The sequence below is a fragment of the Condylostylus longicornis genome, unplaced genomic scaffold (genome assembly GCF_029603195.1).
Source record: "Condylostylus longicornis isolate FDR11 unplaced genomic scaffold, ASM2960319v2 ptg000027l, whole genome shotgun sequence".
Classification (NCBI taxonomy): Eukaryota; Metazoa; Arthropoda; class Insecta; order Diptera; family Dolichopodidae; genus Condylostylus; species Condylostylus longicornis.
The window spans coordinates 4,594,655-4,613,904 of record NW_026577996.1 but is presented as its reverse complement, the minus strand read 5'-3'; the positions used below and the strand labels follow the sequence as shown (position 1 = coordinate 4,613,904).

Genomic DNA, 19,250 nt, shown 5'->3' with positions numbered 1-19,250 from the left:
ATATGTACAATAAAGTTATTTTATAATTTATGTGTGTGTGTATTTAGTGAATGATAAAAATTTTAATTATAGTTTTTTAACAATATTGTGAAAATAAAATACTTACACGTATAATAAAAATAAAATTATAATTCTTTTAATAAGAATTTAAAACTTTTTAATTTTAGACATGAATTATCAAAAATTCTACAAGCAGGAATTGAATTCATAGAATTTAACAGAATGTTGCTCTTACTATAAGTCTAAATGTTGTCTAATAAGGATTTTCAAACTACCATCATATTTGATACGAACATCTGTCATTTTAAAGCCAAATAACAGAAGTTTTCATTAATAAAAAATTGTCAATTGAAAAACAGCAAAAACTAATTTATACAAATAAGTTGGAAAAGAAAATTCAAATATTTTACAATGTATCGTATAAAATAAACCAAAAAACCTGCGATTGACATCTAAATTAAAATAGAAATAACAAAATTGACACAACTGAATTGACACAACAAAATTGACTGAAAACTTATTGTCAATTTTATGTTTTCTTTTAAAAATACCCGCTTCTACTTGCGTAGTTTCCACTACCCGCTTCCGACTACGCAAGTGATTAAAAAAGTATTTTAAAATTACAAGAATTTATAGAGTTACACAAACCTACATGAAATGAAAACCTAATTAAAAATTAATTTCAGATTTATAAATTAATTTTTAAATTGTCTATTTAAAAGCGTGACAATAACATACATACATAAATAATATAAATTACGTTCCAGATTTATTCGAATAAAATTTAATTGCATCAATATTATTCTTTAAAAATATGACATATGTACATACCGTGTGTCTGCACTCATCTTATCTTATGTCTGCTCATTTTTGTTGATATAGTAATTACCGTCATCATAACCTACAAATTTAAAGAATTAAATTATTTATACACATACATACTTATATGTATATTTAATTGCGTTTACATCTCTAACTCATAATGGTGGCATCAATTGTTAACATTAATTTCGATATTCTAAAATTATAAAAGCACTCAATTATTACTATGAAAAAGTGTTTAGCCTAAAAGTAAAATGCTTGGCGTGCGTTTGAATAATTTTTTCTCTTTGTTTCATTGTTTTTTTGTAACTCATTTTTCAGTTTTTCTTAAATTTAAAATTCTTTTCTTCAAAAAAAATAATTTTTATAGCCCGTAAGTTGAAAAAAAAAAACAAAAACCAATATTTTTTTTTCTTTTTATTTTTTCATCTTTCATTTTAGCTTTCAATTTAAAAATTAAATAATTTTTTTTTTTCATACAGCTATTTCAACTTTTAAATTAATTTTCTTTTTCTCATTTTTATTCTCTTTTATATATGCGTGTATATAGGATGACAATATGAGTGATCAATGTGGTTTAACTCAAGCCGGTCTTGAAGAATACAACAGTCGTTCCTATTATGATCAGCCAGTATTTCATCATCAAAAGCAATCATCGTATGCGCAATCAGAAGGTTATCACAGTTATGTCTCCAGTTCTGATTCAAGTTCAGCAACACCATTCTTGGACAGGTAACTATAAACATACATACATACATACATATAATTATAATAAAGAATAAAATGTACACTATAAAATCATTTTAATATAAAATATAAAATAATGTTACGCATAAAGAACGTAATTTCGTTATCGTGTAAATCTGAAATTAAAGTAAAAAAAAACAATATCACTTCTTTCTCCATAAAATTGTTTTATGTGGTCGTTTAAAAGAGTTTAGATAGTAATAACAAAAATGCCTAAATGGGTCTCTTCCGAAATGCTTTATAAACTTTCTTAGTACAGCAAAAATACCGTATTCTTTACGTATAAACTACGTAGAGTAAACGTTTTTGAACAAAGTACATAGAGTGTTTAACTGCTTTCATTGAAGCTGTAAAGCTTACGTTTTGAATGTATTTTAATTTTTTTTTTTTTGCAGGGAGTGTGTTGGTCTACTATTTGTCTACTAAAGATTACAATAGATGATTTGGCAATTAAAATTAATTTGAACGGTTAATAATCTTCAATTTTGTTTTGGAAAACTTTTCCAATTATTTGTAATAGTTCATTTTTTTTTACGATTTCGATCATTTACAGTAACAGTTCCACAATACATAATTTTTAAGAATTATAAATTTTCTTACAGACTTTTATCTACGATAGTGCGTTTACATGTCTGCAATGGTAATAAATAAAATTACTTAAGTTAGAAATTAATCATTTTGAGCAAATCAAATTTGACGATTTCGAAAAATTTGAAAAACTCAAATCGGTTTTAGGTTGGTATTTTTATTTAAGAATTTAATTTTTTACTTGATTTAGAAAATCTGCAACTAGCTTAACATTTTTTTAAGCTTAATTAGATTTTCGAATTTTCTGACGGCATTTTGTTAATTTTTATTTGATTTATTTGATTAAAAAACTGCACGAATTGAATAAAATTTTGTTGCATTACTGATTTTAGAACGGAATGTTCAAACATTTTTATATTGTAATCTCCATATAGGTCGACTTAGGCGGTTTTATCTCCTATTGCAAAAATTACGCACACACACAAAAAAAAATATTATCTGTTTGGGACCACTCTTTTTTCTATAATTTTGATTTTGTTGTGAATTCTTTTAATTTTCATTTTATTGTTTTCATTTTATTTGATGTTTTCTTTTTGTAATAATCGCGTGAGTTTTATATTGAATGAATTTTGTAAAATACAGTAAAATCCATTTAAAATTTTTAAAAAATAAAAATTTATTCATGTGCTTTAAGAGCTTTCATTGCAAAGTAAATTAAATAAATTTTACAAAAATATATTTTAATAGATTTGCATGTGAATAAACTAAATTTCATTTTATAGTCCATCTGTCTAGATGTTTATAGACAAAGAACTAAACTGTCGCATATATACATAAGCTGTAATATGCATTTCACAAAAAATGAAATATGTGTTGTCAAAAACACATGACAATTTAATTACTTTTCACATTTCGCCTCAATGATGGTGTGTTTTTGATATTAACAACATTGCTTTTGACATAGGGGTTTTGGTTTATGCACACTGCGCTGAAAGTTCTACATTAGAACTAAAATTTCTAAATCGCAGCGTTAAACAGTATGAAACTTCTAAATAATTAATTGTTCGAAACTTTCAGCACTTTTCGCCTTCCAATTGCAAAAAAAGGGAATTTTAACAAGATTTCAAGACTTAAAGAAAACTTACTTTAATAATCCTTCAATATCTGAATCTGCCATTTCGAAATTTAAATTTTTTTTTGATTTTTAAATAAAAAAAAAAAATCCATGAGCAGCGAACAAAATTTATACTAGAGGTCTGCGCTACATTTCTAACATTTCTTTATTGCAGACTGAATTTACGAACGCACTTTATTGCAGCCAGTAATTTTCGAACGATCAATATTTTCAGGTTATGTAGCGTGAATTTTCGAAAGTACTACAAGGTAGAACTATTCTAGAACTGAATAAACGAAAAGCCCCATACTATACTGTATGATTTACAAAAAATAAAATGTTAAAATAAATAATTATGTAAAAAACATAAAAACGCAGTCAAAAAAGAAGAAAATCAAATAAAATATTTAATAATAAAACAAAATTCTAAATTCCATTTGTAATTTATTAAATTGACTTTTTATGCCACAAATATTTGAAATAATTCATGACAGCAAGCTGCTTCAGACATTTCTATACATACAAAATATACAAAGTAAATAACATTAATAATAATAGGAACAAACGACGTCAATAACAACATTAAAAAAAAAACAAAAAAATTTCTCAACTAAAAAGTTGTACAATTGATACAAAAAGAAAAAGAGGAAATATAAGAAAAAGAAGTTGTTACATTCTCCTATATCTGCACGGTAACGTTGACAGCAACACAAGTATGTAGGTATACTAAAGCGCATACAATAACCAAGTAAACGATTAAATAGATTCAAAGAATAAAAATGTTTGTGATGTGTGTGTTTTTTTTTTGTATATTATTGGTTTGAAATTGTGTTGTTCCTATTGTACATACAATATTTGTGTTAGCACAGCCTTTTCATATTCTGAAAATAAAATTTCTTGTTCCGATTTAAAATCAGAATTTTTTTTTTCCGTCTATATTTTCTTTGCTTTTCATTTTCGTCTCATTTATGCACTTTTGTTTTATTTTAAAAAATTTTTTTATTTTTTGATTTTTATTATTTTTTTAATTAATAGCAAACCCATTGCAGAATATTATAGCCTCATTGTAAAAAATGAGAAAGAGTTTATTTTTTTTGTTGTTGTATGGTCAATTATAACAGGTTTTTTTAATTTTGTTATTTATGTATTTATTGCATGGGTGAAGAAATGTTGATGATGAGGTTTGTTTTTTGTTTTGTTTTATTCTGGCTGCCTTACATTCATGTTATTGTTGAATGGTGGTGGGTTTGAATTGCAAAAAGAAAATTAAGGCAATGAAAGTGCAATTCTTAAATTTTTTGATATTCCGTTCTAATTTAATTAATTAAATTTAAAAAAGTTTAATTTTGAAATTCTAACAAAATTGACTTGTTCAAATGCATGAGGGTTTTGTCTGTTGTCTGGAAATTTTTGATAACATTTTGATTGTGCGTTCCTGTTCTTATTATAGGCCAACAATTTCTGCTACTTAGCGCAGGTTTTAAAGGTAGAAAGTTCTCTGTTACTTATCCGGTGGAGTTTGCTTCAGTGCCAGTAAACATTATGGAGGATTTCGTTTTCACATTCGCATTCGATATTTCTTTGAAATTAACTTCATGTCTAATTTTTTTGTAAAATTAATGTAAATTTCATTAATTAATTTTATATTTTATTTTCTTTGTTTTTTTTGTATTGTATAGATTGCGCCAAGAAAGTGATTTATTATCACGACAATCATCACACCGTTGGTCACAAAGTGATTTATCAGCTAGTAGTAATGCATTATCAACATTGAATATTGGTAACAATAATAATAACAATCATAATAATATTAATAATATAAATAACAGCAATATTGAGAATAATAGTTCTGAGAGTACATCATCAACAGAAACCTTAAAATGGTTAGGTTCAATGAGTGATGTATCAGTTGTTAGCCATTCCACAAGTACATCTGGAATATCTAGTTCTGGTAAGTTTATTAAATTTTCCATATTATGATTATGATTAATGTAGTTGTGATTGCGTTCCAATAATATTTCACATATTATTTACCATTTCAAACCATATTGTTTTTAAAATTTTAGATTTTACTTTGAGTTCCGATAAACTTATATATACATACTTAATACACAAGCCTATATAAAGGAAAAAATCAGCATTCATTTTGGAAATTACTCTCAACTTTTACATTCTTTAATGAATAAATGAAATTTTGCTCCTTATGTAACGAATAACACGAACATCATTACCTGTTATAGTGTCAAGTATGCCCGTTGTGGTTCAATTAATATATTTGGACAATTTGATATCGGTTTTCAAATGTAAGTCCTGGTGATTTTCAAAAGACAGGATGACAATCCATTCAATACCTCAATACCTCCATAGGTTCTATCTACACAAAAAAAAAACGCCACATACTTATGTATGCACGAATGTACTGCATGCTAAACTATTTCATTGCCTTTTAACATCATAACCGGAACACATGGTGTCTCTGATTGTTGAATATCATAAAGTGTTTAACCTAAAAGAAAAAGAAATAAAGTGGAATGCTGTGGCTAACTGTCATCATACGCTAAAGTTGATTTTTCCACCCATGCTTAAAATGTGACCAATTTATTTGTTCTTACACTTTATTTAATTATTTTTTTTCTACTTTTTTGTCTCATTTTCAATTAGGAATATGTATTTTCTTTCACTTGTATCACACATGCATACTCACAAATACAATCACTTTTACATTATAAGTAGAGTAGAGTGATGCTAAGGCGTTTTTTAGTATGACTTTTAAATCAGTTTATTTATCAATGATTTTTTTTCCTTTTAATTTTGTTCTGTTTGAAATTTTTCTGATTGCTTTGTTTCAAATTTTTTATTTTATACATACGAGTATAGATTTGCTAGCTTGACTTCTATATAAAAATTGTGACATAATGAATGTGCGATTCAAATTAGTAGCGATACACTTAAATTTATTGGTTATATGGGCTGCTGAGACCTGTAACATAACAACTTTTATTAAAAATAATGTTTTTTTCTTCTTTTTTAAATTGGAAACTATTTTAATATTCGAACAACAGCGGGAATCTATACATACTTACCCATATTTTACTTATATAGCAAAAAAATATTAAAATTCATATGTGCATATGAATTGCGTTGCTTTGTTTTAGAAGTATGAAAAAACAACTTTTTGCTTTTGTGCGTGCATGTATGCTTACATATGTACGTATATTATATATTTATAGTTATAAATACTTAGATTTACTGAATACAATTTACATAACTATAAAATGGAATTTTTGTACACTTATATGTTGCAAGCATAAATTGTATTTGGATTGATTTTATAAAAATTACAGAAAAAAAAATTATGAAATATAACACTCGTTTAATAATGATTAAATATTTTCATACGCGGATAACACGGATACTTCAATTTTAATGTCAATATTGGCCGACCGCATTGTATACAATAAGAGAAATTATGTAATGGCACCAAATTTTACATAGTATCGAATTTTCGGTGGAAACATATTTCTCCATGATATCTAAAAAACTGACTAAAAATAATAATCGTCGGACCTTCAATTCTACAAGTTCATGTTATATAAAAGTTTTATATCATATACCCTTTCAAGTGGCAGCATTTCTTCGACTTTATTTCAAACCATGAAGAAAACAAAAAGAACGCGCATTAAAATCGAGATTCAAAAATTTTACATTATTCTAAAACAATTGATAGGATGTATCTTTTGGCTAATGACACCTCTATTTGTCTATTTGGCCATTGTCAATTTTATGCCCCTTGGAATGGTTGTTGACTTTCGTAACGTTTCATCTAGTGCTATGTTGAACAGCAGCGGAAAGAGGCATCACTGTTTTACACCAAACTCGATGCTATTGACTCATTCAGCTTTACTGTGTCGAACGTTCTTTCAAAGTGGATGAATACTATGTACAATTGGGATTTCCATTTAATCGACTGCTTCACAATTAGTTTTAGGGTTTTTGAGTGGTCTACGCATCTTCTTTATTTACTGAATGCGGCTTGTTCTTCTGTCATAGTTACTTCTATTTTCATTTCAATTTTTTATTGGATTATAGGTGTCACAACCTTGTTGACTATGTTCTCGCTGTATTGTAGGGTCTGTGTTTATTCCGAGATGTTGAATTTGCGGAGCTCGAGCGTATGTGTTTGCTGTGAGCTTAATTCTGCGGGAGACCCAACTTCTTCAAAGTGTTCTTCCATTATTGTGGTTGTTCTGGAATGTAGGTCAATAGGTTACTATTTTTGTCTTTGATTAGCCGGTTATTTTTTATGTTGATCTCGGCGTGTGCTTTTATTTTATTGTACAGAGTGCTCATTTTATTTTTTTTGGCTGTGGCTTGGGCTTCAGAAGCAATATTGTTGTAGCATTTGCGTTCATAATTCCTGACGAACTTCTGCCAATTTTAGTTTATCTTTTTTTATTTTTTATAATTTTCGTTATACTTTATATTTAATATCACATTTTGTTTCAAAAATTTAATATCAAACAAAATTCAAATAAATTATTATTATTAATATTATTAGATATTTCATTATGTTAAATGTCATCTTAAATGCATATTGTTCTGACAACAAATTTTACTGTTATTGTCATTTTTAAATTAAGTGTATAAATGGCAACATTATGATGTTTTAGACCAATTTGGAAATTTTGTTTTTGGTTTATTATATATTTTATTCCGTTAAATACCAAAATAGAGAAAAAAAAATAACTTCCGATAAACAATAATAATCAATTAAACCTGAAATTTTCTATTTTTACATACACACATACACAATAATTTCTATTGTATTTTGCTTGTTTACACAAACATGTATGCATGTTTTTCATACGTACCTATATGTGCTGTTCATAATCTGATATGCCAATTTTACGATATAAATTTATAATGTTAAAAAACAAATAAAACGAATATTGCTGATTTAAAAAGTTCAAAAATATTTCAATATTCATATGGTATGGTGAGAAAAAAAAATTACATTAAAATTGTGTATTGCAAATACAATTTTTTAAAATCATTATAAATTCTTCATAAGGACTCTTAGACGAAGCGTAGGAGTTAAAATGTATTTTTGTATACATTCCATTTCATTAAAAAAAAAATAGATTTCTCATAGGTTTTCTCTTTCAATTCCACCATTCAACTTCATTATATACATAAAGAATATAGTCAATCACGATTTTATTATTACAAACTATAAAAATTTTGCATTTGGAATAAGTGAAAGACAACGAAAATGAATTTACCAAATATTATTAAATTTCAATAATAACGGAAATTACAAAAGAATAAAATAAAAAAAAAGTATAATCACTTTCAATCATAACCACCCAATCAGTAAAACATTAGTTTACTCTAAAATTTGACGCGAAATGTTTCAATTTTTCATAATATAAATGAAGCGTCAATCTAAATATACGATGTTCCGGAATTATGATGAAGAGTTTTGTACGATAAAAAGATAAAAGTAAAATTATTGAATTCGGTAACATTTTTTTAATTTCTTTTAATTTAAAAGTTATCTGGAACTGCTCCAAAAACTTAACCACGCCGAGTTCTAACAATAGACATAGTCACCTTCATATTCCGAAATATGGTGAAGTACAAGACCAGGATTAATATCCTTTTACAAGACTTCTATACTGAATATCGGCTTTGGCTGTGGCATTCAAATGACATATTTGATTAGCAAATCACGGGCAAGACAATGTCGCTCATAGTTTACAAAAAATTGACTGATCAGATAAACGACATCGAAGATTTCATAATTTACAATGTGCTGCATTTGTCATAATCGGTAGACGTATACCCGAACCTTTGATCCTAGAATAAATACGCCACTGTTTTCACTTATGCATAGTTTATTTTGAAAATTCATTCAAATTTTAAAGCCTTTAACATTATTTACATAAGGGACCCCCTTAAGGAATAAATAAAATAAATAATAATGATCCCAATTAGTTGCACATGAAATATTTACCAATCTTATTAAAAAACAAACAAAAATTTTTTGAACACAACAACTATTTTGATAAAACTTTTATCGAATATAGAAAAAATATGCATGTAAGTATGTATGTACTGTAATAGTCTATTATATGCACTTTTAAGTATAAAGTAGCTAAAAGAAATCGTGGTTATTAAATTAAAAAAAATTTCATTATGTTTAATTTAATTATTTAAATTGTAAATTTTTTTCTTTAATTTAAAAATTTTATTTAATTAAATAATAAAATTTACAAAAAATGTTAATAATAGAAGTATAATTTACTTTGATCCTTTAACTTTATCAAAGAAAATGGTGATTTTCATGAAATATTTTACCGTAAATAACAAGATTTCAATTTTAATTTCTCAAAGAAGATCTGGCAATGTTCAATCACAAGTTTTTTTATTTTTTAAACTTTTCAAATTCAAGGTTATTTCAAGGTTGCCATCCAAAAATACAATTCGGAATCATTCTATCTCTTTTAGTTTGACAGAAAAATTATTGAGAGCTTCCCAAAACCTGTTGCTAAAATATTTCCGCAAAATATAGTTTTCATAAAAAAACTGAGACTTATAAAGGCGAAAGCAGAACAAGAACGATTTTCCAAGGCGAAATGTCAAAATTCATATTGAGTGCACATAATATATAAAAATGGTACCGCCTAGAATGAAGCGAAATTAAATCCTATTCTATCGTTGGTGATTTTTTTTGACATCATTGGTTTCCATGTGTGTGTGGCATCATATGCAAAATAATGAACAGCTGTTTTTGCCGTTTTGCAAAACAGCTGAGTTTGCCGTTTTGCCAAACAGCTGAGTTTGCCGTCTTTGTTATCCGCTTTAATTTTGTTTTTACGCTAACGTCGAATTATATAGACGGTTTATTCTCCCAAAATACGTTCAAGAATCTAATTTAAACAGATTAAGATTATAATTAATTTTCTTTGGAGTAAAATAACCATCAAATGAACGAACCTAAAAAAAAAAATTCTACTTTAAAATTTATTTTCGATTTTAAATTTTCATATTAGAAAAATTTTTTTTTTATAGTTGATGCAAATTATGTACATGCTTAACCAGGAAGTCTATATGAACAATAATGCTAATCAGCAAAGTTATTCAAAATATATTTTATTACTTTTTTCCTTTTTCCGTTTTTGTATTTTCATGGCAAGATTATACAAAATATTCTATATAACAAAGATTTACACAAATTGCATATTCAATTTTTAAGTATAATCCAAAAAGATCTTATGACCCTGGTAGGACTTCTAAAATTCTTCAAAATATAATCTTTAACAAATTCACGTATAAGGTAAAAATAACGTCCATTTTTCATTTGAACATCTAATATATCATCATTTATCCAAAATATTTATTCTAGGTCAAATAATAAATTCAACCAATGTTTCAATAAAATTCATGATTTAAACATTTTTCTTGATTTTTTGTTTTTCCTTCCAATTGGCAATTACTTTGAACATTTGATGTTTTTTTTATTTTTTTTGTATTCACAAATTGTTAAGTTTAAAGGAAAATAAGCAAAATAAAAAAAAAATTGCAAGATCGTGAGCTTTTCCAATAAAAAAAAAAACAAATATCCGAAAATACACAATAAATAAGAGAAAGAAATAAAATAATATAATTAAGTGAATGATAGAATGGAAGAGAAAATTAAACAAAAGAAATATGAACCCACAGCTTGTATGTACTTATTTATGTTTGTTATGTATGAGTGTGTGTATAGAAAAAAGTATGAGCAATTCGCTTTTCCTTCACATTTTTTTTTTTGCTGATTTCTGTTGTTTTTTTCTTACTGCTTTTTTGGTTTATAGTTCATTAAATTGAAGTCATGAAGAAATATACATTTTGTTGTTGACCTAATTTTTTAACTTCTGGCTGACTGCATAATTTGATTATTAATATATGGACAAAGTATGTACAATTCTAGTGTAAGACATAAAGAATAAAGGTATACAATGATGAATGTATACCTTTATTAAAAATGTGCATAATAAGTAATTTGCAATGATTGGCGCCAAAAATAGATGACCCTTGTATCTTAGTTTCTTGATTTTAATTTTTTTTTTCTTAATTTTTTGAATATTTATTTGGCCCATTTTTTTATAGTTTATATTAAGTATAATGTAAATTGAACATTTTCAATACAGATGTATAATAACAATTCTGAATTTTTACAGTCTACTCTAAAAAATTTGGATTAGGTACGCAGCTACACCTTAGGCAAATATTTCCTTCCCGAAGTTAGACATGAGCAAAACAAATGAGCCACTATTTTCTTACCGTCTTCTTTTCCGCTGAGATTGTTAGCGGCTCGTCCCATACTCATGTGGCATGTGGACTAATCAGACGATGTCTCGTTATAGTCCCTATCACAGCTCCGATATCGTGATCCACCGTTCAGCGCACAGTAATTTAGACCGCAGTTATCTGATCACATTTTATGTTATTTCATTTTTTCATCTGCTACTAGTTTATTATATTTTTTCATTGTTTAAAATAGCTTACATATATTTAGAAGCATCCCGAAGTCCTTTTGAGATAATTTGCCCTGCAGTTTCTGCTATAACTCAGAACATAAATCAGGTCAATTCCGAACAGTGGTCCTGCTATTTCATTGGCACATCACTTGCAATTCCGCATTGTTCTAGAAGTAGTAGACGTCTTTGCTTTCAACACCTTTATTGTAAGCAATTTTAACATTTTTGACATTGTTTCTAAAATTTTTTAAAATTTTAATTAATATTAAAAGTGTTTTACTGTAAAATACAAACAGAAATTTTATTGATTGAAATTTAAAAACATAAATAAAAAAAAAACTTAAAAGTTTCAAATTTCGTAAAATTTTTGATTTCCTTAAATTGCTGCTACAAGCCATTGTTAAAATAACTCAAGTCAAGAATTTATTTAAAGACAAAAAAAAATTGCTTGTCACTGACAATTTGAATGCAAAATCAATATTTTCTTTATTTTATTTTTCTTTTTTCATTCTTTAATTTGCAATTTAACGAATTGTTACAATTTTTTTTCCCCATATTTAAAACTTTTGTCTATTGTTTTAAAAATGAAATATTTGAAAGTAGAAAATAAAAATTTTAAATTATGATTTATTATTTTTTTTTTTTTGTAATAAAATTATTTAAAAATATTTATTACTTAATTGCAAAAGAATACTTTGTAAAAAATGTTACAAACTGAAATTGCCAAACATCATGATTAAAAAATTTAAAATTGTAACTTTTACTATGAGTGTAATTATGAAAGAAATTTTTAATTCAAAAATTTTCTATATAAAACTCCATGTAAATTTACACATATAACACGTCAACTCTGTTATTTTTTTACCCTTTATAAGTTAGAATTTTCGCTAATGTGAACAACGTTCCCGCATGCATCGAAATTTTTGTTTCGATAATTATTTGCAACTATTAATTTTTTTAAAATCAAAGCCATCTGTACCTAAATTTGTAAATAAATATTGTGCAAGCAGAGCCGCCTATACTCAGATTTATACATTACATTAATATTGTTTGTTTACGTTGTGTGCCAAAGTGATCAATAATTCTAAAGTATACCTACTTTAATATATTAAAAGAATAATAATATTTTTAGCTTAACACAAAAAAAAAAATAATTCCAAAAATAATAAAAACCAATCGCTAATATAACATAATTTATTCAAAGAAATAAACTCTTATTATTAATTTATTCCATATTGTAATCATACAATAATTTAGATATTTTATTTGTTAAAAAAAAAACAACAACAATAATCATATTTTTCATTATTGTACAGTTAAACCTTAAATAAATAACACTATCTATAAAAATTTCCAATAAAAATAAATCAACCGCAATTAACCACAATTTAAATAGAAACATTATAAAAATATCGTCCATATAATAAACTACTTAAAAACGATTGAATTGCGATTGAAAAAACCTTAAATTACCACCTCACCTCAATTGACGAAAAACTCGTTAACAAAATAATATAATTTCAAATTTGTATAAATATACATACATACATATAATATTTAATGTTATTCATGTTAGTAGTATAAAATTTACAAATTTTTATACAAAAAAAAAATAGTAACAATAAAAAACCTCAAACATAACACTTTCATATAAGTGTATAAAAAAATTAATGTTCAAAGGAAGAGAAAATGTGTTGACGTTTCAGTTTGAATAATAAATTTTAAAAAATATTAAAGAGAAAATAATTAACAAATAAATTTTTCGAGTTGACACGTAATTTTGACATCTGGATTCAATATCTTCACTACATTCTACTCATATCTCTACCACATTCTGCTCATGTCTCTACTATATTCTACAGTTTTCATAGCGTTAAAGGGTATGAAACAGCTATTTAACGACAAGCGAATGATTTTTGTTCCAATTTTGGCGCTCGTTATTCCTGATGTTCCTTATTCATCTGCGTTAAATTTACGTAACACATCATCCTAGAATCTTTTCATCAAGCATAATTGTACCGTTTCATATTGCCTAAATCTTAAATACAAGTCAAATTAAAAATTTTATAATCTTTTTAGAATTTCAAACGGTAACACTGACAACAATATAATTTGCTAAAATATATTTGTTAAATTAAAATATAAAAATTTATTATTAAATTTTCAATATTGGAAGGTGCCTTCAAACTTTTCTTATTCTTATATTATTGTTAAAATAATCACTAAAGTGATATTGTTAATATTTATGTAAGTAACAAATTTTATTTTCGTTTATTTCTTATTATTGATACATAACTGATATTTGACAGAGCAATCAAATTAATCGTGATCTGTTCTACTGTATAAAATTTATGCAAATGGTAAATTGAAAATAAAAGAGTGTAGGTAAGAAAAATTGTAATGAAAGCCAATTTTTTTTTGTTTTTGTTACTTAAACGAATTTACATGTAATTCAGATGTTTTAGTTTGATAGCATAGTGAACAAAATGATAATATGACGTTTAATTTCTGTAATATGCGATTGTATTTTGCATTTAATGTTATAGTGTTGTACTTATGTTAATGTTACATAAATATTCTTCAATCAAATGAAAAATACAAAAGAAAAGACAGAAACAAAATTACAATTTACAATCATAAATTTTCAAAAAAAACTTTTATACAATAAAATATTTATTAGATTATCTTTTAACAACCATATTAGGGTTTTCAAAAATACAAATTTAAAATTTCGTTTAGTTTTAGTGAGATTTTTTTTTTTTTTTTACTTTTTCGGTGTATCTGTCCATGGCCCCAAAAAATAAATTGAAAATTAAAAACAATTGAAATGAATGACAAAAAATTTTTATTTTTTAAATTTTCTATTCCTATTTTTTTTTTGGTTAATAAAGTCATTTTTAAAATTAAATAAAAAACCCATAATGTACAGAAGGACTTAAACGGTGCTGTAGTAAAAGATGAAAACGGTAAGTCACTTAATATTGTCATTGTAATAAAAGAAAATCTAATGACATCATCACATATCCGGCTACGCAGCGCCGGATCTAACATATATGCAAAGTAAGCATGCGCAATAAGCAATAATGATTGCATATTTTTCCTGCGACTACGTTACAAACTCTAATAAACCTATTTCAAACGTTTAAAAATATGTAGCATTATGAATTATTTCAAATTTTATGAATTATTGTGAATGAATTTTAAAAAAATTGGAGTAGTTGTAATCTCAATATAACTCCAAAAATATAATTTTGGTTCCTAGTAATTTTTATGAAAATCTACTTAGATATGCGTACAAAAATAGTAACAGTCGCTAGTAGATATCTAATTACCGACTCATTATTTCGCTCTTTTTACACTTATAGTCCAATTAGAAGACAATACTTTCCCTTTTGAACACTAACTTTTAGATTATATTTATAAATTGCATATAAATGCCAATTGCATACTAGATAATCTTAAATTTTTTTTTCATTATCGTAAAAATTTAAGTGAATCTGAATCGCATATATGCTTTCAATTGACAATATTTATGTTTGGTTTAGCAATATGTTATTTAGATCTGTCACTTATTAAAGCCCATACTATAATATTATATAGAAATGGACCTATAATTTTCCAATATTTAAGATAAAAAATAAACTTTCCTTTTATGATGGGTATTAGATTTTATAACAATATTGCTATTTTCTTAAGCAACATTACAGAAACCAATAAGTTTCGAATATAACATGTGGTCACATAATTTGTGACTGTATTACAATTACAAAACCAATCAACATTTCAAAAAAAAAAAATAAGAAAATAATAAATAATATATTTAAACTACTAATTAAGAAACTATATACTAATCGATCTCAATATACAACAATTGATTAATGTAAAAATTAATATAATTTAAATTTCAAATAAGGTATTCAAATAATTAATCAAACAATTTTAATTTATTCTTAAAATTAATAGGGTTACCATATGTATATTAAGTGTTTAGTAATTTATAAATATTATGTTAAAAATATTGTGTTTTCTCATTTATTATTCAAAATAAAAATTATTCTTTTCGACTTAACTTTTGTTCAAAATTTTATTACGTTAAACTATGAGGTAAATCAATGTCAATTAATTATTTTATATAGAATAATTATTTACATCATTCGATATGTTCATTTGTATGCGATTTAAATTTATTGACATAAGCCCTTTGACAAATAATTTGTGAAAACTAAAAAATCAATTAGTTTATATCATACTCTTGAAATTTTTAAAATTGCGTTCCTTTTAAGGGTATATAACAGTTTAAAAAATGTATAACATCATTAACCATACTAAGCCTCTTTGAAAGGGGTGTAGTTACACATTTAAAGCGGAAGATGAGTTTGACATTTCAATTTTTCGAAAACAGTGTCAAATCATTTATATTTAAATTTACAGGTTAATTTTTATTTCTTTCTAAGAAGATTTTTTATACGAAACAGGATTGGCAAACTGTTCCCAATAATTACGGTAGTAATTGGGAATGTTCATTTCTATTAAAAAATAGATGAAATTCGACAGAATAAGAGAAAAAGAGAGTAAAAATTTCTAAGCTATTTTTTTTGTTTCAACAAAGTACATGCTTTTTTAACAAAACCTTGCAAATCTTTTACAAAATTTGAAGAATAAAACGAACAGAAAATTAATATTAAAACATTTGAATAATTATACGAATAGACCATTATCCAAGGCTACAGTAGTGATCTATAATCTACAAGAGTAATCAAGTAAAAATAGCAATTTTACTTAAAAAAAATAATAATTGATTCCTAAATATCTTAGGAATTTCGCCTCTATTTAAATTTATTTCATTTTATTTAGACTATTATGAAAATACACATTATTACGTAAATATATATATATACATATACAATTCGCCACATTATATGAAATCTATGTTAAAATAATTTTGTATCCATATTTAAATCAATGCCGGCCAAAAAAAATAACCAACTATAAAATGACAAAATATAAAAAAAATTAGCAAACAAGTAGAAAAATATATCGTACGCCATCTCCCACATATCCACTTACGAATATGTAAATATGTACGGTTATACAAATATAGACACATGAATATTTTATCATTTTGCGTTTTTTTTCAATAATAAATTGTTATTATTGAAAACAATCTGAAAAAAGAAAAATGCAAACCAATTATTCGCTCTTACTAATAAAAAATAAATAAAAATAAATTATCATAAATAAACTTTTGAATTGGAATTGATTTTAACAAATGCTCATTTTTAATTATACATTTTTCTACACAATGTCGACACACTTATGTAGTTATCTATACTAAACGTACATACAACCTTATATGTATGTTTCTCAATTGACATACGTAATAACGTGTACACAATTATATATGGTGACATTAATCTAAAAAGGCGCCATTTAAAGCTTGATTAAAGCGCAAAAAAAAAAAAAATATGCAAAAAATAAAAAGGCATCAGAAAACAAAAGCATGTATGTATGTATGTACAAACAAATTCAGCATAATTTATAATATACAAGATCTTATGCGTTTTTATATTCGTGTAGGTTGAATTCAAATAAATTTCATATTCAGATGTTGAACCCTCCAAAAAAAAAAAACCATTCCAAAAACAAAAGAATAAGAAAAAAAATTAACCAACAAATGAAAATTAACACTTGGAATGAAATGTTAAAAAAAATGGAATTTTTTTTAACATTTTCATTTTCAAAAATGACATTTATTGCATCGAAATGTCTAGTAGTGCATATTTTTCGTTCCTTTTTTCTTTCCAAGAAAAATCTTTTTTAATAGTCCAAATTCACATTCAGTGAATGTATGTATGTATGTGTCTACAAAAATGTAATAAATGTCAATTTCAATTAACTGTGGCATAAATTAAAAAGAAAGTATGCAGTTACAAACAACAATAACAAAAAAAAAACAAGGAATAACATTCCCAGTTGAAGTAATAAATATTATTGGAACGCCTAAAAGCATTTAAATTTTCCACTTTATTATTATTTTAAATTTATTATTTCACTACTATTTTTTTGAAATTTATATAAACATTACTTTTCTTATAAAAACTGTATTTATATATGTATATGTATTTATTTTGCAGTATCAACATCTCAATTAATAGTACATAGTTCAAGAGTACGTACACCAAAACGACATCACAGTGAGAGTGTACTATATATGCATGATGAAAATCAACAATTACAACAATCAAATTTACAACAACATCAACACCTTCAATTAGATCAAACGGCTGTGAATAGTATTAGTAATAATAATATAAGTTCAAATGATTATAATCAATTATCAAATACAAAATTTATTTGTTCATCAACAAATTTAAATAATAAAATAAATTCAAATGCAAAAATAAATAATTCATCGCAATTATTAATAAATAGCAATAATTGTGGATTACCATCCGTAACACAACAATCACAACATAATAATCAATATATTAGTAATCATCAACTACATTCATATTTGAATCAAAGTCAATCGATGACGGTTATGCAACATAAACAACAACAACAACAGCAACAACAACAACAACAACAATTACAACAACATCAAATAAAATTGATGCAAACAAGTGGTATACCGCAAGTATCACCAACATCAATGCTTAAAGGTATTGTTACAACTGCAGCAACAGCAACAACATCATCTTCATTAATTTCAAATAATCAAATGACAATTTCACAACATGGAAACAATCAAAATAATGATAGCAATAGTAGTGGAAGTAGCATTAGTAGCAATTGTAGTAGTAATCAAACATTAAATAATATTACTACAAGTACAGCAATATCACAAACTCTACACTCACCCGTATCTTCAGGAAAAATAATAGATTCCTTAACTACATCACCAGTTTCATTATCAATAAATATTCCGTCAGTGTCATCCTCAGTTACATCAATTTTAAATGGTAATAATTCGTTAGGTTCTCCTGTATCATGTGTGTCAACAGCAGAAGTTTTAGCATCCTTATCATCCGTTGTAGGAAAACAGCATTCTGAAGATCTTAATAATTCTTTAATATCGTCATCATCTCTAATACCGCCGTCATCTCCTTCACCTATATCATCAACATTAATTATAAGTGTTACAACAACTACCACAACAACATCTTCATCATCTTCTACAATTTCTTCTTTGTCATCGGCTTCATCATCATCATCTTCTACTTCATACCGAAATAATCATAGACTTTTTCCAGTAAGCACTTATGTGGAAAATGAACAAGTTCAAAATGCCTTAAGAAATGGTCAACAAAATCAACTTAATCAGCAACAACAGCATCATCACCATCACCACCATCATCACGGTCAGCAGGCAACTTTGAATCCAAGCCAACTTAAGTAAGTATATCTTCACATTTCCAATTTAAATTTTCTTATATGTGCATCATTTCAGCCATCATTAAAAATTTCATTCAAATAAGTTCATTTACTTGATAACATTAATATTGAAATTTATT

At 25.7% G+C, this 19,250-nt stretch overlaps 1 protein-coding gene across 1 annotated transcript in view; it reads left to right on the top strand.

Annotated features, from left to right (window-relative positions):
* Nucleotides 1-1,371: 1,371 nt before the first annotated feature.
* LOC129607500 (protein Shroom-like) overlaps nt 1,372-19,250 on the top strand; it is a 35,262-nt gene continuing 17,383 nt past the window's right edge. The window contains exons 1-3 of the mRNA XM_055518529.1: nt 1,372-1,554; nt 4,891-5,162; nt 17,871-19,131. Of these exons, the coding sequence (XP_055374504.1) occupies nt 1,382-1,554; nt 4,891-5,162; nt 17,871-19,131 (1,706 nt within the window). The 5' untranslated portion in view covers nt 1,372-1,381. The remainder of the gene's footprint in view (nt 1,555-4,890; nt 5,163-17,870; nt 19,132-19,250) is intronic.